Source organism: Chiloscyllium plagiosum, chromosome 7, assembly GCF_004010195.1.
Source record: "Chiloscyllium plagiosum isolate BGI_BamShark_2017 chromosome 7, ASM401019v2, whole genome shotgun sequence".
NCBI classification, from domain to species: domain Eukaryota; kingdom Metazoa; phylum Chordata; class Chondrichthyes; order Orectolobiformes; family Hemiscylliidae; genus Chiloscyllium; species Chiloscyllium plagiosum.
In genome coordinates, this window is record NC_057716.1 from 97,128,178 (window position 1) to 97,150,055 (window position 21,878).

Below are 21,878 nucleotides of genomic sequence, written 5' to 3' on the forward strand. Positions count from 1 at the left end.
GAAGAAGGTTGAGAGGTGACTTAATAGAGACATATAAGATAATCAGAGGGTTAGATAGGGTGGACAGGGAGAGCCTTTTTCCAAGTATGGTGATGGCTAGCATGAGGGGGGCCTAGCTTTAAATTGAGGGGTGATAGATATAGGACAGATGTCAGAGGTAGTTTCTTTACTCAGAGAGTAGTAAGGGTATGGAATGCTTTGCCTGCAATGGTAGTAGATTCACCAACTTTAAGTCGTCATTGGACAAGCATATGGACATACATGGAATAGTGTAGGTTAGATGGGCTTCAGATTGGTATGACAGGTCAGCGCAACATCGAGGGCCGAAGGGCCTGTACTGCGCTGTAATGTTCTATGTTTTGTATGTTTGTACTTTGACAAGATGTGCCGCAATAGTTCAAGACATTTTCCTTCAGACCTTCCAAACCCGTGACCTCTCTTACCCTAGCAGGACAAGGCATCAGATGCATGGGAACACCATCATGTGCATGCTTCCCTCTGAGCCACACACCATCCTGAAACTTTCTCAACATTCTTTCACTGTTGCTGGCTCAAATTCTGAATTGTTTGCGCAAATCAGGTGCTCCTACACCCAAGGACAGCAGCAGTTCAAAAAGGCAGGTCATCATCACTTTTTCCAGAGCTTATTAGTCACTGGATTAGTAAGCCAGAACACAAGGCTAATGTTCAGAGTGTGAAAGTTCAAATGCCACTATGGCAATGTGAAAATTTAAATTCTGGTTGGGAAAATAAGCTGCAATAATTTAATTACATGGCCAATCTCGTTTACAGAGCATCTCCTTTACTCTTTTGTTTTGGAGGAGGGCGACTGAAGATAATAGGGATGTATGTAACTCACCAAAGATCCTCAGACACCACTTTCCAAACCTATGACCACTTCCATCAAAAAGGACAAGGGCAGCAGAACATCACCACTTTCAATCTCCCCTCTAAGCCACTCCCCATCCTGACTTGGAAATATGTTGCCGTTACTTCACTGCTGCTGAGTCAAAATCCTGGAATTCCTTCCCTAAATGGCATTGTGGGTCAACCCACAGCAGGTGGACTGTAACAGTTCATGAAGGCAGTTCACCACCACCTTCTCAAGGACAACTGAGGATTGGTACTAAATGCTGGCCCAGCCAGTGATGCCCAAATCCCACAAATGAATTAAAAAAAAAACCTTAGCAGTATCCAGCCTGAACACGAGATACCAGCTATGAAAATAAACACAGTCTCAGTGGTAGGTTTTCTGCATGCCTCAGAAATCTGACAACAGTTAAAAATCAATGGAAAGAATAAAGAAGTATTTCACAGTGAATGCTAAGGTGCAGGCATACAGAGAATAAAACAGATGAAAGATTCTCTTTTATATTCATCCATGGATGACATCTCTGGCAAGGCCAGCAATAATTGCCCAGAGGTCAGTTAAAAGTCAACCACATTGCTCTGGGTCTGGAATCACATTTAGATTAGATTAGATTACATTACAGTGTGGAAACAGGCCCTTCGGCCCAACAAGTCCACACCGACCCGCCGAAGCGAAACCCACCCATACCCCTACCCCTACATTTACCCCTTACCTAACACTAGGGGAATTTAGCATGGCCAATTCACCTGGCCCTGCACATCTTTGGATTGTGGGAGGAAACCGGAGCACCTGGAGGAAACCCACGCAGATACGGGGAGAACGTGCAAACTCCACACAGTCAATCGCCTGAGGCGGGAATTGAACCCAGATCTCTGGCGCTGTGAGGCAGCAGTGCTAACCACTGTGCCACTGTGGTTTAGGCCAGACTTCCTCAGCTAAAGAGTGATAGTAAACCAGGTATTTTATTTAACAATTGTCAGCAGTTACATGGTCATCACTAGGGTCGCTTTTATTCCAGATTTTCATTAAATTCAAACTTAACTCTCTGTCCTTGTGGCATTTGAAGGCATTGCAACCCCCCTCCCCCCACCCCCAGAACATGAATGAATGGCTCAGGATTACTGGCCCAGTAACAGTACCACGAGACCATGGTGAAAATGAGGGAGAATAACTAACTTCAGAAAGTGACATCTGGAGAAGTAAATCTCAGTGTTTCAGCCATTTGGTCAGGACTGACAAGCTACCGAAAGCTCTTTCAGTGAGCAAAGTAGAGGGCAGTCGGAAGTGGCGTTGGACCTGGGAACAGTTGGATGGTGGACATCACAAAGGAGGTGCAGGTGGATTTCAGAGGATGCCAGAAGACAGAGGGACAGATCTTTTGCTAAGTGTAGCTACAAACAGCAATGTCACCATCTATAACATGACATCAACATATAGTTTCCATGGACTGTGTTACACCAGAGCAGAGGGTTAAACAGTTTTGAACAAAGGAATAAAAGTAACAGCACATGAACAGATCCTTTGGCCCTCCAAGCCTGTGCTGATGATCATGCCCTAAATAAACTAAAACACAAACATTCGGCCCTTATTCAGTCAGTACCTTCTATTCATGTAAATGCTTAGATGTCTCTTAAATGTAGCCAATGTGCCTGCTTCCCCCATTCATTCTGGCAGTGCATTCCAGGCTCCTACCACTCTCTGTGTGAAAAGCATCTCTCACACATCTTCCATAAACTTTCCCCCTCTCATCTATGTTCCCTTGAAATTGAAACTTCAACCCTGGGAAAAAGCATCTGACTATCCACCCTATCTATGCCTCTATAATTTTGTAGACCTCTATCAGGTCTCCTCTCAGCCGCCATCTTTCCAGAGAAAACAATCCTAACCTTTATAACCTTTCCTCTTAGCCAATGCCCTCAGGACCAGGCTGAAACTCTCTGGAGTTTAGAACAATGACAAGAAATTGAATTGATGTATCACCACCTGCAGGTTCCCCTCCAAGCCACTCACCATCCTGATTTGCAAATATATCACTGTTCCTTCACTTTCACTGGGTCAGAGTCCTGCAATTCCCTCCCTAATGCCATTGTGGACTGCAGATGGATGCGGGGTTAAAGAAGGCAGCTCACCACCACCTTCTCAAGGGCAACTGTCAGTAAATGCTGGCCAATCCACAACCCTGGAGTACTCTAAAAAAAGACTTGGAAAGGAAAGAAAGACTGGGGATTAGAGAGGATGAAAGGAAAAACTTGAACTATTAGATGTCTTTCGCAACTATGGACCATTTCAAATCACTTTACTACTAATGAACTTACTGTTGGAATGCAGGAAACATGTGAAGCAACTTGTGCACAGCAGGCACCCACAAATAGCAATATGATAATGACTAGTTAATGTGACAAACTGCTCTGCTCTTTTCTGAAGTAGTGCCCCTTGGAATCATTAGCATCCACTTTAAGAGCGGATAGTGCCTTGGTTTAAGAACTCATCATAAAGATAGCACTTCCTAGAATGCAACTCTCTCTGTTCTGAAATGGGACTTAAATTCACAATCTTCTAAACCAATGTAAGATGCTAACAATTGATTCAGTGAGATGAAAGTGCTGGAAAGGAAAAATATGCAATAAAAACATATCCTTTCTGCAGTCAAGTTGTTGCCAATTAGGGCCAGAAAGGTTAAGTGGTAATGCATTAACAATTGTCACTTGTTTAAAAAAAAGCAATAATATGCTTTTAATTGGGAAAAATGAAAGATGACCTTATTGCAACTGGTCAGATTCTGAGGTGACAGGATAGGATAGATTTTTGTTTTTTTTTTGTTTCAGTAGCAGGAAGAGTGGGAGCATAGACCAAGGGCTTACAGGAAGATGAACCACTGATTTAAATAATCACCTTGAGTGTCGGGGCCCTCCATTTTTGTTTCAGCAGCAGGAGGAGTGGGAGCGTTGACCGGGGACTGATGGGAAGGTGAACCACAGATTTAAAAACTCACCCCGTGAATAGGCGGAGAGCACACTGAGCAGGAGTGGACACGGGACTGTTGAATAAGTGAAGTAGTATATTTGGGTGGTTGCATTACCCAAAACTCTACTTATGTAGTATCTCCCACCCATCCTCCTCCTCTAACCAAAACAAAAGTTCTGTGTGCCGGATTGGTAAGATAAGTAGTTTTTTCTTTTATTCCTTACTTTTCTATAGTCTCTTTGGAAAATGAGAATAGTGGGAATGGAGGTTAGGGCAGTTGAATGCTCATCTTGCAGAATGTGAGAGGTAAGAGGTCACCACTAGTGTCCCTGCTGACTATAACTGCAGCAGTGCACCCAACTCCAGCTCCTCGAAAACCGCGTTAGGAACTGCAGCTGGAGCTGGATGAACTTCAGATCATTCGGGAGGCAGAGGGGGTTATTGAGAAGAGTTCCAAGGAGGTAGTCATACCTCAGCTGCAAGAAAAAGGCAGATGCGTTACAGTCAAGGGGTGGAAAGGGAACTGGCAGGCAGTGCAGGGAACCCCTGTGACCAATTCCCTCAATAACAAGTATCCTGTTTTGGATACAGAAATAGCTGCTCAGGCCTGCTCTGTCATTCAGTAGCACCATGGCTGTCTGAGTGAGGCCAAATTCCATTTTCTCACTTGTCCTCCATGCTCCAGTGTTAAGCTATATGGTACAGGTCTTTGGCACAGAATCTATCCCTGTTGCTCAGAAGGGAAGGGGGGGAGTTAAGCAGAGCATTAGTCATTGGGGACTCCCATAGTTAAGGGGAATATAGGTGGTTCTGTGCGAATGAGACAGATTCGTGGTTGGTGCATTGCCTCCCAAGTGCCAGGGTTTGTGGCGTCTCTGATCGTGTTTTTGGGATCCTTGAGGGGGGAGGGGAGCAGCCCCAAATCATGTCCACATAGGCACCAACGACATTGGTAGGAAGAGAGATGCGGTTTTAAGGCAGAAATTCAGGGAGCTAGGGTGGAAGCTTAGCACTAGAACAAACAGAGTTGTTATCTCATGCCATGTGCTCGCGAGGTGAAGAATAAGGAGAGAGAGGAGTTGAACACATGTTATAGAGATAGTGGAGGAGGGAGTGTTTCGAATACCTGGATCATTCTGGGGTGGGTGGGACCTCTACAAACAGGATGGTCTACACCTGAACCAGAGGGGTACCAATGTCCTGGAGGGGAAGGGGGGGAACGTTTCCTAATGCTCATCAGGAGGGCTTAAACTAATTCAGCAGGGGAAAGGGAATCTAAATTGTAGTTCCAGTGTTCAGGGTGTTGAGAGTAGTGAGATCAGACATGAGGTTTCAATGTCGCAAGAGGTCACCAGCAAGCAGGAAGGTGGTTTGAAATGTGTCAACTTCAACGCCAGGAGCAACTGGAATAAGGTGGGTGAACTTGCAGCATGGATTGGTACCTGGGATATTGATGTTGTGGCCATTTCAAAGGCATGGATAGACAAGGGACAGGAATGGTTGTTGCAGGTTCCGGGATTTAGGTATCTCAGTAAGAAAAGCGAAGATGGTAAAAGAGGGGGAGGTGTGGCATTGTTAGTCAAGCACAGTATTACGGTGGCTGAAAGGACGTTTGAGGTCTTGGGCAGAGATTAGAATTAGGAAAGGACGGGTCACCCTGTTGGGAGTTTTCCATAGACCTTCGAATAGTTCCAGAGATGTATAGGAAAGGATAGCAAAGGTGATTTTTGGACAGGAGCAAGAGTAAAAGGGTAGTTGTTCTGGGGGACTTTAACTTTCCAAATATTGACTGGAAATATTATAGGAGAAAGTGAGGACTGCAGATGCTGGAGTACCAGAGTTGAAAAATGTGGTGCTGGAAAAACACAGCAGGCCAGGCAGCATCCGAGGAGCAGTAGAATCGCGTTTCGCGCATAGGCCCTTCTTCAGAAAGAAGGGCTTATGCTCCAAACGTTGATTCTCCTGGTCTTCGGATGCTGCCTGGCCTGCTGTGTTTTTCCAGCACCACATTTTTCAACTCTGGAAATATTAGAGTTCAAGTATTTTAGATGGGTCAGTTTTTGTACATTTGTGTGCAGGATAGTTTCTTGAAACAGTATGTAGACAAGCCAACAAGGGGCGAGACCATATTATATTTGGTACTTGGTAATGAACCTGGCCAGGTGTTAAATTTGGAGGTAGGTAAGCACATGGGTGTTGTGACCAGAATTCGGTTATGTTTACTTAAGCAATGGAAAGGGCAAGAGCTATTGCTGAGGGAAAGGCAATTATGATGCGATTGGGTAAGATTTAGGATGCATAGAATGGGGAAGGAAACTGCAGGGATGGGCACAATTAAAATATGGAACTTATTCAAGGACCAGCTACTGCGTGTCCTTGATACGTATGTACCAGTCAGGCAGGGAGGAAGTGGTCAGGTGAGGGAGTTGTGGTTTACTACGAAGTTGAATCCCTTGTCAAGAGGAAGAAGAAGGCTTATGTTAGGATGAGACATGAAGGGTCTGTTAGGGCATTTGAGAGTTACAAATTAGCCAGGAAAGACCTAAAGAGAGAGCTAAGAAGAGCCAGGAGGAGACATGAGAAGTCATTGACAGGTAGGATCAAGGAAAATCCTAAAGCTTTCTGTAGGTATATCAGAAATAAAAGAATGACTGGAGAATGATTAGGGCTAATCAAGGATAGCAGTGGGAAGCTGTGCATGGAGTCCAAGGAGATAGGGGAAGCACTCAATGAATATTTTTCCTCAGTATTCTCACTGGAAAAAGACAATGTCATTGAGAAGAATACTGAGATACAGGCAACTAGACTAGACTACAGGGATTGAGGTTCACAACGAGGAGGTGATAGCAATTCCGAAAAGCATGAAAATAGATAAGCCCCCGGGCCAGATGGGATTTATCCTCGGATTCTCTGTCATCATTGTCTATAGGAATAGTGCCAGAAGACTGGAGGATAGCAAGTGTTGCCCCCTTGTTTAAGAAGGGGAGTAGAGCCAACCCTGGTAATTATAGACCTGTGAGCCTCACTTCAATTGTAGGTAAAGTATTGGAAAAGGTTATAAGAGATAGGATTTATAATCATCTCGGGGCAAATGAATTGATTAGGGATAGTCAACACGGTTTTCTGAAGACTAGATAATGCCTCACAAATCTTACTGAGTTCTTTGAGATAGTGACCAAACAGGTGGATGAGGGTGAAGTAGTTGATGTGGTGTAGATGGATTTTAGTAAGACATTTGATAAGGTTCCCCACAGTAAGCTATTGCACAAAGTACAGAGGCATGGAATTGAAGGTGAATTAGCGGTTTGGATCAGAAATTGGTTGGCTGAAAGAAGACAGAGGGTGGTGGTTGATGGGATATGTTGATCCTGGAGTTCAGTTACTTGTGGGGTACCACAACTATCTGTTTTGGGGCCACTGCTGTTTGTCATTTTAATAAATAACCTAGATGAGGGCATAGAAGGTTGGGTTAGCAAATTTGCGGATGACACTAAGGTCAGTTGAGTTGTGGACAGTGCAGAAGGATGTTGCAGGATACAGATGGACATAGATAAGCTGCAGAGCTGGGCTGACGGGTGGCAAATGGAGTTTAATGTGGAAAAGTGTGAGGTGAATTACTTTGGAAGGAGTAACAGGAATAAAGCATACAGGACTAATGGTACGATCCTTGGTAGTGCATAAGAGCAGAGAGATTTCGGTGTCCATGTATATGGATCCCTGAAAGTTGCCATCCAGGTTGATAAGATTGTTAAGAAGGCAGATGATGTGTTAACTTTTATTGGTAGAGAGATTGAGTTTTGGAGCCACGTGGTCATGCTACAACTGTACAAACTCTGGTGTGGCAGTACTTGGAGTATTGCATACAGTTCTGGTCACTACATTATACTAAGGATGAGGAATCTTTGGAAAGGGTGCAAAGGAGATTTACTAGGATGTTGCCTGGTATGGAGGGAAGGACTTATGAGGAAAGGCTGAGGGACTTGAGGCTGTTTTTGTTAGAGTGAAGAAAGTTGAGAGGGGACTTAATTGAGACATATAAGATAATCAGTTGCTTAGATAGGGTGGATAGTGACTTTTACCTCAAATGCTGATGTCTAGCTTGAGGGGAAATAGCTATAACTTGAAGGGTGATAGATATAGGACAGATGTCGGAGATAGTTTCTTTACTCAGAGAGTAGTAGAGGCATGGAATGGACTGCCTGCAACAGTAGTAGACTTGAGAAGTTTAAGGGCATTTAAATGGTCATTGGATAAACATATGGAAGAAAATGGAAGAGTGTAGGATCGAAAGGATTCAGATTGGTTCCACAAGTTGGCACAACATCGAGGGCTGAAGGGCCTGTACTGTACTGTAATGTTCTGTATTCGATGTTCTAGATGATGAAAGGATATTTTCCCTTTTGGGGTATTCTAGTACTGGGGGAGCACAGTCATAAAAAGGAGAATCTCCTATTTAAGACAGAGATAAGGAGAACTTTCTTCTCTCAGAGAGTCATCAGTATTTGCAATTCTCTTCCACAGACAGTCCAGTGGTGGCTGGCTGTTGTATATATTCAAGGTTAAGCTTGAGAAATGTATAACATACAAGGAATTCAAGGAGCATGGAGGACAAGTGAGCATATTGGAATTTGGCTGCACTCAGACAGCTATGGTCCTACGGAATGGCAGAGCAGGCCTGAGCAGCTATCTCTGCTCCTGTAGGTTATAATTATCTGTGGCAGGTTTAACAGTCAAATTTTAATGCAAACTGGTTGACGGATGGGAAGACTAATCTCAATCTTCCATTTTCCAGACTTCACTTTGGGAGTTAGGAAAGGGATGGGTTCTCCAACCAACTCTGACACTCAGAATCCCAGAAGTTTTCCAGTGCAAAAGGAGGAAATTCAATCCATTTATGTCTGCAGATGAGTATCATTATCTAATGCCAATTTCCTGCTGTTTCATTTTTGTCCATATAATTGCCCTCTTGAATGCCTCAATTGAATCTGCCTCCACCTCATTTCCAGGCAGTGCATTCCATACTCATGTGAAAAGATTTTTTTTCCCCGTCACCCTTGCTTCTTTTGCAAACCACTTTAAATCTATGCCCCCTCATTCTTGTTTTTTTTTGTGATTGGGAACACTTTTTCCCAATCTACTGAACGATTTTGAAAACCTCTACCAAACTTCCTCCTAGCTCTCTTCTCCACAAGAACAACAGTCTCACGGCTGAAGTTTCTCATCGCAGGAACAATTTTTGTATATTGCTTCTAAATTTTCTCCAATGCATTCACATCCTTTGTACAGCATGGCACCCACAACTGCAAACAGTAGTCCAGTTGAGAGTGAAATCGATTAGATGTCTTTCACTCACATTTTTGCCTGCATCTGAATGGGGACTACATGTGCAATTTCCCAACATTGCCTTCCAGTAATGGCAGTCTCTGGTAGATTGTTGGAAATGGACAATATTGAGATAAGCTTTCCATTGTACATCTCTCCTTAACTGTTTTGATTAGCTTCCCTAAGGTACGGAAACAGGCCCTTTGGCCTTACAAGGTCACACCAACCACCAGAACAGTAACCCACCCAGACCCATTCCTCTACCCTATATTTACCCCTGACTAATGCACATAACACTATGGGCAATTTAGCATGGCCAATTCACCTGACCAGTACATCTTTGGATTGTGGGAGGAGACCAGAGCACCCAGAGGAAACCCACACAGACACAGGGAGAGTGTGCAAACTCCACACAGTCACCTGAGGTGGAAATCAAACCCAGGTCCCTGACGCTGTGAGGCAGCAGTGCTAACCACTGAGCCACCGTCCCACCCCTGTTTTTCATTTTTAATTGAAATCATTAGAAGTAAAAGTCAGTGCAAATGTACAGAGAGTGGTTGATTTGCTGTTGACCATTTTACATTCTTGCTCCATGTTTGCCAATAATGTGTGTTGGAATCACAGTAACAGGATATTTACCCATATTCATGGTAAACACATTTTCTGCTCTTCTAATTTGGCTTGAAATCATTCATTCCAAACATAAATCTGACATGTCCAGTTATAGGAAGGATATAATTAAGCTGGAGAGGGTTCAGAAGAGATTTTCCAGGATGTTGCTGGATATGGAAGATTTGAGTCATTTAAAAACAGGCTGGATAGGGTGGGACCTTTTTCACTGAAACGTAGGAGGTTGAGACACTATGTTATCGAAGTTTATAAAATAATGAAGGGTATAGATAGGGTTAATGGTAGTTGTCTTTTCCCTAGAATGGGAGATTTCAAGACTTGAGGCACATGTTTAAGATGAGATGAAGAGGAAAGACATCTATCATAGAGCCATAGAGATGTACAGCATGGAAACAGACCCTTTGGTCCAACTTGTCCATGCCGAGGAGTTGTCCCAACCCAATCTAGCCCCACCCGCTAGCACCCAGCTCATATCCCTCCAAACCCTTCCTATTCATTATTCATAAAGATGCCTTTTAAATGTTGCAATTGTACTAGCCTCCACCACTTCTTCTTGCAGCTCATTCCATACACGTACCATCCTCTACGTGAAAAAGCTGTCCTTTCATCTCTTTTATATCTTTCCCCTCTCACCCTAAACCTATGCTGTCTAGTTCTGGACTCCCCTATCCCAGGGAAAAATCTTTGTCTATTTATCCTATCCATGCCCCTTCTTGATTTTATAAACTTCTACAAGGTCACCCCTCAGCCCTAGCCTATTCAACCTCTCCCTGTAGCTCAAATCCTCCAACCCTGGCTTCATGGCAACATGAGAGGAAACTTTTTCACGCAGAGGGTGGTCTGCATGTGGAATAAACTTCCTGAGGAAGTGGTGGATGTGGGGATGGTTACAATGTTTAAAAGATATTTGGATAAGTACATGCACAATCACCTGATGAAGGAGTGACACTCCAAAAGCTAGTGCTTCCAATTAAACCTGTTGGACTATAACCTGGTGTTGTGTGATTTTTAACTTTTCTTGACCATCACTTATTCTATCTTTTAGACTGTGCCTCCAGTGAGCTCCTATCTGAGGTGTTGACTTGTGGCTGACTGACCAATACCAAAGGTTTCTAGAAATTTCTGCTTTAATTCAGATTGCAATCCAGTACTTCTCACATTTCAGGTGATACTTACAGTTCAGCTCTATCCTTATGAAGTCCTTAATTCCGAGATTCTCCAGGAAAACTCCCGAGGATGCGGTTGTTTTGAAGAAGAATGAAATGTCCGCACTGAGCTCACCATGAAATGTGGGGAAGTGCAAATACGAGGACTCGGTGTTGAAGGATGCCGCATTCCAGTAATTACCTGTGTGAATCATTAATCCACTATTAAAGAGTGCAATTCATTTAGTAGTGCAATGTAGCTCAATAATTGTTTGGATTATCACTTTGCCATGGTCTCAATCTATAGCCATTCAAACAGCTTCCACAGGTTAAGAATCCCTCTGTGTAGCAACTCCCTGAATGCATTTCTGCAGACTATCACTATTTGTTAATATCATAAAGGTTATTTTCTCCTTTGCTGGCAAACAGCTCCTTGGGAAAACAGAAAATGTGGTTAGCTCTCTATGCCTTAGCATGCCATCTGAACATGCAGATTTGCAAGTAAAACAGTAAGCAACATAGACTCCCTACAGTGTGGAAGCAGGCCATTCGGCCCATCGAGTTGACACTGACCCTCCAAAGAGCAACTCACCCCTGCATTTACCATGGTTAATCCACCCAGCCTGCACATCCCTGAACACCAATGGTAATTCAGCATGGCCAATCCACCTAACCTGTACACCTTTGGACTGTGGGAGGAAACCCACACATGCATGAAGAGAAAGTGCAAAACTCCATACATACAGACACACGAGGGTGGAATTGAAACCAGGTCCCTGGCACTGTGAGGCAGCAGTGCTAACCAATGAGCCACTGTGTCACCCTAAATGCCCAGTTCTGCTGGAAATTTGCTCATTATGTCCTCTCAGTTTACTTTGGTCAATTTGCTCCACCTTAAACTAAGCCCTATCACAAGGCCAGACAGAACCACGCATCCATTCAATCTATCTTCAAGCTCCCTTGGCCACGTGTTTCTCTTCAAAGTCTGAGTTGTTTTCCCTTTCAATGTCTTCCAAAGCTTCCCAGTAGAGTTATACTTTCTTCCCTAAATCCTACCGAAATCTGTCACTTTTAAGCTTATTATCTTTTGCTCTGCTCCCCTGCACTAAATTTTATGATCCTGACTGGTCCTTTAAATCCTCAGTATTCTTAATGCTACTACCCCCATTATATGCTTACTCAGTCCTCTCTTATTCAACAAGATCCCAATCTTTCAGGTCTCACTTCACCAGTTCTGCCTCCTAATCCCTTAAGTAGCACTCTCTACACCTTCTTCAATTCAGCTAAGTAAAATCATTGCTGAAAATTACATTATACTTGTACACACAGAACACTCAGGGTATAGTGAAGACTGAGAGCAGTGACTCATCATTGTTCTGACTGTGATTTTCAAGCTCAATACAGAGCAAGTAACAAATGTATTGTATCCTAGGCCCATACAGAATCATCGAATATTATAGTGCAGGTGGAAGCTTTTTGAGCCAATACGCTTGTGTTAGTTCATTGGTAGAACTATTGATTAGGCTTATACCCAGAGCTTTGTCCCAAACCTCTGCAAATTGTTATAAATTTGTAGAACAGAATAATTTGTAGAATCCCTACAGTGTGAAAACAGACCCTTTGGTCCAACAAGTCCACACCAAGAGTAACCCACCCAGATCCATTCCCCTATTATCCTATATTTACCTCTGACTTATGCACCTAATCTATACATCTCTGAACACTGTGGGCAATTTAGCATGGCCAATTCACCTAACCTGCACACCTTTAGACTGTGGGAGGAAACTGGAGCACCTGGAGGAGACCCACCCATTAATGAAGTTTTAACATAAGTTCTTTGTCTTTTACAGTTTTATTTATAAAGTTAAGGATCTCATATGCTTTCATGACATATCAACTCATTCTGCTCCCCTCTTGTATATGCACATCATCAGTTCTCTCTCTCTCTCTGCACCCACCTCAAGTTTGGACCACATTACTGGTCTCAGTTATTTCTAGCAAAGTGGATCATTTTACACCTTTCTGTACTTAATTTTACCTGCCAAATGTTAGCCTATTTCTCTGATCTGCCACTGTCCTCCTGAAGTCTGTCGTTATCCTCAGCAGTGTTAACTACATTTCTGACGTTCATGTAAACTTTGACAATTTTACCTGAATATCCAAGTCCAGCCCATTAATATGGATCATATTCTAATACCAAACCATATTGCTGTACACTTTCCTCCAGTCTGAAAGACAAGCATTCACTGCTACTCATTTTCTGTCTCTAAATAAAATGTATATCTGGATTGTCATTGCTTCTTTAATCCTACGGTATTTAATTTTGCTTCCATGTCTTATTATTTGCTCTTTTATATCAAACACCCTTTTGAATGCCATATACACAATATTAGTTACACTGACCCCATCAACTCTTCATTATCTCAACAAAGAACTCAATCAAGTTAGTCATGATAGATTAGCTACACACGATCTTAGGCTTGAACATGAAATGTAAAGTTCTATTTAGTTTCTCAGCACATTTTACAGCAATTTGCATTCAAAATATTGCTGCCAGAAATATGCTAAATAGATGGGGAAGTGGTGGTTCAAAGAAAATAACATGAGACTAGTAATCTAGCAGACCAAGGGTTCAAATCTCTCGGTGATTGAACATAAATATAATTTTTTTTAAAAAATGGATTATTTACTTAAAGAAAAAAGTTTCAGGAAGGGTTACAATCAAAAACTCAATTTGCTAGAGAGGTTCAGCAGGACTGGTAGCAACTGTGATGAGGAAGCAGAGTAAACATGTTGAGCCCAGTGACCCATATTCAAAATCTTCTGAACTCAACCCTTCTGATGAAGGATCACTGGACTCGAAATATTAACTCTTCTTCTCATTCCATAGGTACTGTAGATCTGTTGAGTGTCTCCAGCACTTTCTATTTTTGATTGCTTCAGATCACCAGCATCCACAGTTTTTTGTTTTGTTTGAGGAATGGAGACAATTGGCAGAATCCTTTAGGGTTCTGAGTGTCATAGAGTCAGAGTCATAGAAATGTACAGCAGAGAAACAGACCCTTTGGTCCAACTCGTCCATGCCAACCAGATATCCGAACCTAATCAAGTCCCATTTGCCAGCACTTGGCTCATATCCTTTTAAACCTTTCCTATTCATATACCCATCCAGATCCTTTTAAGTGTTGTAATTTTACCAGCCTCCACTACTTTCTCTGGCAGCTCATTCCATACACGTACCACCTTCTGTGTGAAAAAATTGCCCCTTGGGTCCCTTTAAAAATTTTTCCCTCTTACCTGAAATCTATGCCCTCTAGTTCTGGACTCCCACACCCCAGAGAAAAGACTTTGTCTATTTACCCTATCCATGTCTCTCATGATTTTATAAACCTCTATAAGGTCACCACTCAGCCTCCAGCACTCCAGGGTAAACAGTCCCAACCTATTCAACCTCTCCCTATAGTTCAAATCCTCCAACACTTCAAGTTTCACAACATCCTTCCGATAGGAAGGAGACCAGAATTGCAAACAATATTTCAACAGTGGCCTAACCAATGTCCTGTACAGCCGCAACATGACCTCCCAACTCTTGTACTGAATACTCTGACCAACAGGAAAGTATACCAAACACCTTCTTCAATATTCTATCTTCCTGTGACTCCACTTCCAAGCAACTCTGAACCTGCACTCCAAGGTCTCTTTATTCAGCAACACTCCCCAGGTCTTTACCATTAAGTACATAAGTCCTGCTAAGATTTGCTTTTCCAAAATGCAGCCCCTTGCATTTATCAAAATTAAACTCCATCTACCACTTCACAGCCCATTGGCCCCCCTGATCAAGGTCCTGTTGTACTCTGAGGTAACCTTCTTTCCTATCCACTACACCTCCAATTTTGGTGTCACCTGCAAACCTACGAACTATTCCTCCTATGTTCACATCCAAATCATTTATATAAATGATCAAAAGGAGTGGATCCAGCACTGATCCTTGTGGCACTCCACTGGTCACAGGCCTCCAGTCAAAAAGACAACCCTCCACCATCACCCTCTGTCTTCTACCTTCAAGCCAAGTTCTGTATCCAAGTGGCTAGTTCTCCCTGTATTCCATGAGATCTAACCTTGCTAACCAGTCTAACCTTGTTGAACAACTTACTGAAGTCCATATAGATCACGTACTCCATTCTGCCATTAATTAATCTTCTTTGTTACTTCTTCAAAAAACTCATTCAAGTTCGTGAGACATGATTTCCCATGCACAAAGCCATGTTGACTATCCCTAATTAGTTCTTGTCTTTCCAAATGCATGTAAATCCTGTCCCTCAGGATTCCCTCCAACATCTTGCTCATCACCAATGTCAGGCCCACCGGTCCACAGTTCCCTTACCATCTTTCTTAAATTGTGGCACCATATTAGCCAACCTCCAGTCTTCTGGCTCCTCACCTGTGACTATTGATGATACAAATATGTCAGTAAGGGGTCCAGCAATCACTTCCCTGGCTTCCTGCAGAGTTCTAGGCTACGCCTGATCAGGTCCTGGGGATTTGTCCACTTTTATGCATTTCAAGACATCCAGCAACTCCTCCTCAATAATATGGACATTTTTCAAGATGTCACCATCTATCCCCCCAAATTTTATATCTTCCATGTCTTACTCCACGGTAAATACTGATGATGTGGGATATGGAGCAGAATTTGACAATAAGTAAGCAAGACCCTTCTTGATGCTGGAAGCATTTCACTCCATCTTGTATAATTTTCACAAGCACCCAGTAGCAGGTTTTCCACTAGCATGCAGAAACTAACAGGGATTATTGTTTACTAAGCACATTGTTAGCAGCCAAACACACACCATCAGCTTTCATCTTACCATCTTAACAAGCTAGACTTTGGGAAAACTTGACAAGGAGATTAGAGTGATCACCTGGTGAATCCATCTCACCGTTTGCTCTGTATGAGCTCCTATGTTGGAAACTGGCCATCAACATATCAGGGCAAATTCACCAAACACATGCACCTCATGTTCATCGATGTTGGCATCCAGCACACAGCCTGGATCAGGTTGCATCCCTGAACTCTTTATGGTGGCTCAGTGGTTAGCACTGATACCTCACAGCGCCAGGGGCCCGTGTTCGATTCCAGCCTCTGTGTGGAGTTTGCACATTCTCCCCATGGCTGCGTGAGTTTCCTCCAGGTGCTCCGGTTTCCTCCCACAATCAAAAGATGTGCAGATCAAGTGAATTAGCTATGTTAAATTGCCCATAGTGTTCAAGGATGTGTAGGTTAGGTGCATTAGTCAAGGGTAAATGTAGGATAGCAGGGTAGTGGAATGGGTTTGGGTGGGTTACTGTCCGGAGAGTCAGTGTGGCCTTGTTGGGCCAACGGGCCTGTTTCCACACAGTAGGGATTCTGTGAGAAGATATTAAACAAACTGTGAAGACTGTAGGGATGCAACCTGCTTCAAGCCATGAGCTGGGTGCATGTCCCAGAGTGCAGTGTCCTTACCCGCATGATAGTTAAGCCATGTAATGCGAAAGTAGCAGTGAACTGCAGAAGTGTCCTATCAGTGAATCAGACGTGCACCATGAGATTTCTTTGACGCTGGCACATGTTGGATGCCATTGAAGGATTAGCAATATATTTCTGAGCCAGGATGATAAGTGGCTTGGAGGGGAACTTGCAGGTGGTGGTGTTCCCATGTTTCTGCTGACCTTGCCCTTCCAGAATGTACTGTTCAAGAGTTTGGCAAGTAATGTTTACAAAGCTTTGGTGAAATTCTGCAATAGGTAAAAACAAGGGCACCTGTATGGGCCCCAGCTATGCCTGTCTCTTTGTTGGCTACGTAGAACAGTTGATCTTCCGTAATTACACCGACACCATTCCCCACCTCTTCCTCTGCTACATTGATGACTGCATTGGCGCCACCTCGTGCTCCCGTGAGGAGGTTGAGCATTTCATGAACTTCACTAACACATTCCACCCTGACCTTAAATTTACCTGGACCATCTCTGACACCTCCCTCCACTTCCTGGACCTCTCCATCTCCATTAATGACAACCGACTTGACACTGACATTTTTTACAAACCCACCGACTCCCACAGCTACCTGGATTACACCTCTTCCCACTAGTCCCACCACAGAACACACCAGATGGCCTCCTTCTTTAGAGACTGCAATTTCCCTTCCCACGTGGTTAAAGATGCCCTCCAACACATCTCGTCCACATCCCGCACCTCCGCCCTAAGACCCCACCCCTCCAACCGTAACAAGGACAGAACGCCCCTGGTGCTCACCTTCCACCCTACCAACCTTCGCATAAACCAAATCATCCACCGACATTTCTGTCACCTCCAAACAGACCCAACCACCAGGGATATATTTCCCTCCCCACCCCTTTCCGCCTTCCGCAAGACCGTTCCCTCCGTGACTACCTGGTCAGGTCCACGCCCCCCTACAACCCACCTTCCCATCCTGGTACCTTCACCTGCCACCGCAGTAATTGCAAAACCTGCACCCACACCTCCTCCCTCACCTCCATCCAAGGCCCTAAAGGAGCCTTCCACATCCATCAAAGTTTTACCTGCACATCCACCAATATCATTTATTGTATCCGTTGCTCCTGATGTGGTCTCCTCTACATTGGGGAGACTGGGCGCCTCCGAGCAGAGCGCTTTAGGGAACATCTCTGGGACACCCGCACCAATCAACCACACCACTCTGTGGCCCAAATTTTCAACTCCCCCTTCCACTCTGCTGAGGACATGGAGGTCCTGGGCCTCCTTCACCGCCGCTCCCTCACCACCAGACACCTGGAGGAAGAACGCCTTATCTTCCGTCTCGGAACACTTCAATCCCAGGGCACCAATGTGGACTTCAACAGTTTCCTCATTTCCCCTTCCCCTACCTCACCCCAGTTCCAAACTTCCAGCTCAGCGCTGTCCCCTTGACTTGTCCTACCTGCCTATCTTCTTTTCTACCTATCCACTCCACCCTCCGTTCCGACCTATCACCTTCATCCCCTCCCCCACTCACCTATTGTACTCTATGCTACTTTCTCCCCACCCCCACCATCCTCTCACTTATCTCTCCACCCTTCAGGCTCTCTGCCTGTATTCCTGATGAAGGGCTTTTGCCCGAAATGTCGATTTTACTGCTCCTCGGATGCTGCCAGAACTGCTGTGCTTTTCTAGCGTATTGACAGTACGCACCACTGCACATCAGTGGTGGAGGGACTGGATGTTTGTAGATGTGGTGCCAATCAAGTGGGCTGATTTGTTCTGGATGGTAATGCTGGAGGTCTCATCCAATGCAACAACTCCTCATTTTCTCAAACCAACCCCTCCTACACTGACTTCCTCCCTACGAGACCATGAAGTTTCAGACCTTACTTTCAAATCCAAGGCATGTTTGAGTCACCATCATAAAGCAACTCAAACTCATTCATTGACAGAGTCTCGGTGGTCAAGGGCCTTTTTCTATGTTGTAGACCTGAATGACTATAACTCAATGGCTTTGACTTTGGAAGCAATCCAAAACAATTCTTCCTTGCTCTCCTTGAAACAAATTCAAAATTCTTGATGGTATTGTCATGTGTGACACTGGATCTGACTCACAGATAAAACTCCAACATCTCATGTCTTCTGAATCTCAACATCCTTAGCTGGAAGTAACTTTGAGTGGGATGAAGGGTGATGGTGGAGTGCAGATGCATTACTTCATTGTTTCATCAGTTCAAGATCAGCACCAGAGACTCCAAGAAAGAGAATTGCAGCAAACAAGTACTTTTAAGATTGGATTCCTTATAGTGTGGGAATAGACCCTTCGACCCAAAAAGTCCACACCAACCCTCTGAAGAGTAGCCCACCAAACACATTCCCCTACCCTATATTTACCCCTGACTAATGCACTTAACACTATGGGCAATTTAGCATGGCCAATTCACATGACTTGCATACATTTGGATTGTGGGAGGAAACCCATGCAGTCAATGTGCAAACTTCATACAGACAGTCACCCAAGGTGGGAATCAAACCCGGGTCCCAGGCACTGTGAGGCAGCAGTGCTGACCACTGAGCCACTGTGCCACCCCCAAAGGTTTCCCCTTTTCTAAGGAAAATTGGTGGATTTTATTGTTTTCAGCAGTTGGGTGTACTTTATATCACATCAGCTGCTATGGCCTCACCATAAAAACTAACTTGACTTCTCGATTTGCTTTCAGATGGTATGTGTCAGTTCTGCCAGCTCTGGCATCTATTTCAAGTTACCATTTATGAAACCCTCACCACAGGGCACTTACCATCACCATGGCAACGTAGTGGTCCAAGCTTGTAGGTGGCTTCAGAGTTTGTCTTGTTAATGTCTCCAATAATAATCTGAGTCACAGGCAAGTGATCTTTGTATGACAGAAGCCCTGTGTCATTAGTCCTGCCAAAATCCAGGATAAAAATGAAAATTATTCTATTAATCATGTACACCATTGACTCATGTATGCTCTGATTGATATGTACTGCTGATAGATAAACAGGTTATCCACTTACAGTAATTAAGTTCAAAGAGATGTGTTTCAGCTCTAGCCACCAGCTATTGTGGACACTCTTGCTTTGTTAGCCAGGAAGCTTCTGGGTTCAAATTCCACTGCCAACACTTGATTATAAAATGTCATAACTCACCAGTACATTCTTTCAAATAAGATAATAAACTAGGGTTCTTTCGGGTAGATCCTATGACTGTTTTTGAAGGAGAGCAGCAGTATTCCCCTGGTGCACTGGCGGAGTTTATCACTCAGTCACAACCAAACACAGACCGAGTGACTGCTTTAGAAAACACCTATGGTCCGTGCACAATCATGCCCCAGGCCTTCCTATAGCTGGTCATTTTAACATGGTGTCCTGCTTGCATGTCTGTCCTCGGCATGCTGCAATATTCCAGCGAATAACAATGAAAACTGGAAAAGCGGCATCTCATCTTCAGACTAGGTACTTTACAGCCTTCTGGACTCAACATTGACATCTTCAAATAGTGACCCTTCTCCCATTCCTTCCCTTTCTTTTAGCTTTATTTGTTATATTCTCTGTCACCATGTCCTCTCTCCCCTCCCCTCACTCCAGTGGAACTGTCTGATTCCTGATGAAGGGCTTCTGCCCGAAACATTGATTCTTCTGCTCCTCGGGATGTTGCCTGACCTGCTGTGCTTTTCCAGCACCATACTCTCGACTCTGATCTCCAGCATCTGCAGTCCTCACTTTCTCCTGTCTGTTCTTCCCAGTCTGCCAGTTACACACACTATTGTTCTGGCATTCTCACATTCCGATCACTTGATCTGAAACGTCAACATCCTTTTCCCCCCGCAGCACTCCCACTATAGTATAAATATTGCCCCCTCCACCCTTCACATCAGCTCTGATGAAGAGTCATCTCAACACGAACGTTAGTTTGCTCTTTCTCCATGGATGCTGTCTGAATCGCTGTGATCCCCAGCGCGTCAATATCCTTTTCCCCCCACAGCACTCCAGTCACCTCACTCCCACTATAGTATAAATATTGCCCCCTCCACACTTCACATCAGCTCTGATGAAGAGTCATCTCAACACGAACGTTAGTTTGCTCTTTCTCCATGGATGCTGTCTGAATCGCTGTGATCCCCAGCGTTTGTTGGTTTCATCATTATCTCGTTGTTTTTTTGCTGGGTCCTTATTACATTCAAATAATCTCTCAAGTTTGCAACAGTAGAAATGCTCCAAAGGCAATTGATTGGCCATAAATTATTTCACAACATCCTCAGGACTTCAAAGCCATCACCATGAATGCAAGTCTTTCTTTCAATTAACAATTAAGTAGGTAGTGAATTTGTTAACGCAAGGCAAGTTTTCTTCTTTTGAAAAAACAATGCTGAAATAACAGCCCGGTGAATGTCAAGACCCTCATTGTGTTGCAATAAAACTTTCAATATTTCTCAATTTATTAACAACATGTCAAGAAACAGAAGTTGAGATGGATAATTTCACTGATCTGTTAATTGACAGGCCCATGGCAATCAATTAATTGAGACAATCCTCGCTGGAAATCATTAAAAATGGCATCAAAGCTAAGGCTGATTTTTGTTTCTACACCTCAAGAAAATTTGTCATTGATTGACATAGTTAGATTGCTTTCCAGAAAAGCATAGTTACAATTAATCCTGCCAAAGATACCTGGGGCAATACACACATTTTGATACCTTACTACTTCATAACTAACTTTTCTAGAGTTGGAAAGTAATAGTTTGAATAAAGTGCATTCCAATCACCATTACTCGCAACTGCCATAATTAAACAATATTTCAAATAAATATGATATTCTGTAAATGAAGTTCAGTTATAATCTTGAACAACAGAATCATGGAATTGTTAGAGGGGAGAATCAGGCCATTCAGCCCATAATGTCTGCACTGGGATACTCAACAAGAGCACACAAATTTTCAGAAAAAGAATGATCACCCAGGTATAATAACAGACTGAGATTTAATGACAGTCTCAGTTATCTGGAAGAATAATCGGGTGGTTATGGTAGGGGATTTTAAGTTTCCTAGCGCAGATTGAGACTGCCATAGTGTTAGAGGGTTTAGATGGAGAGGAATTTGTAAAATGCGTACAAGAAAATTTTCTGATTCAGTATGTGGATGTATCTATGAGAGAAGATGCAAAACTTGACCTACTCTTGGGAAATAAGGCAGGGCAGGTGACTGAGGTGTCAGTGGGGGAGCACTTGGGGACCAGCAACTATAATTCTATTAGTTTTAAAATAGTGATGGAAAAGGATAGATTAGATCTAAAAGTTGAAGTTCTAAAGGGAGGAAAGACCAATTTTGATGGTATTAGGCAAGAATTTTCAAAAGCTGATTGGGGGCAGATGTTCGCAGGTAAAGGGATGGCTGGAAAATGGGAAGCCTTCAGAAATGAGATAACAAGA

At 43.5% G+C, this 21,878-nt stretch overlaps 1 protein-coding gene across 1 annotated transcript in view; it reads right to left on the bottom strand.

The window, feature by feature from the left end:
- Positions 1 to 21,878, bottom strand: part of LOC122551782 (contactin-associated protein-like 5) — a 1,086,426-nt gene that overhangs the window by 303,867 nt on the left and 760,681 nt on the right. Inside the window, exons 15-16 of the mRNA XM_043694246.1 lie at positions 19,228 to 19,355; positions 10,964 to 11,134 (exon numbers count right to left, since the gene is read on the bottom strand). Coding sequence (XP_043550181.1) covers positions 10,964 to 11,134; positions 19,228 to 19,355 — 299 coding nt within the window. The remainder of the gene's footprint in view (positions 1 to 10,963; positions 11,135 to 19,227; positions 19,356 to 21,878) is intronic.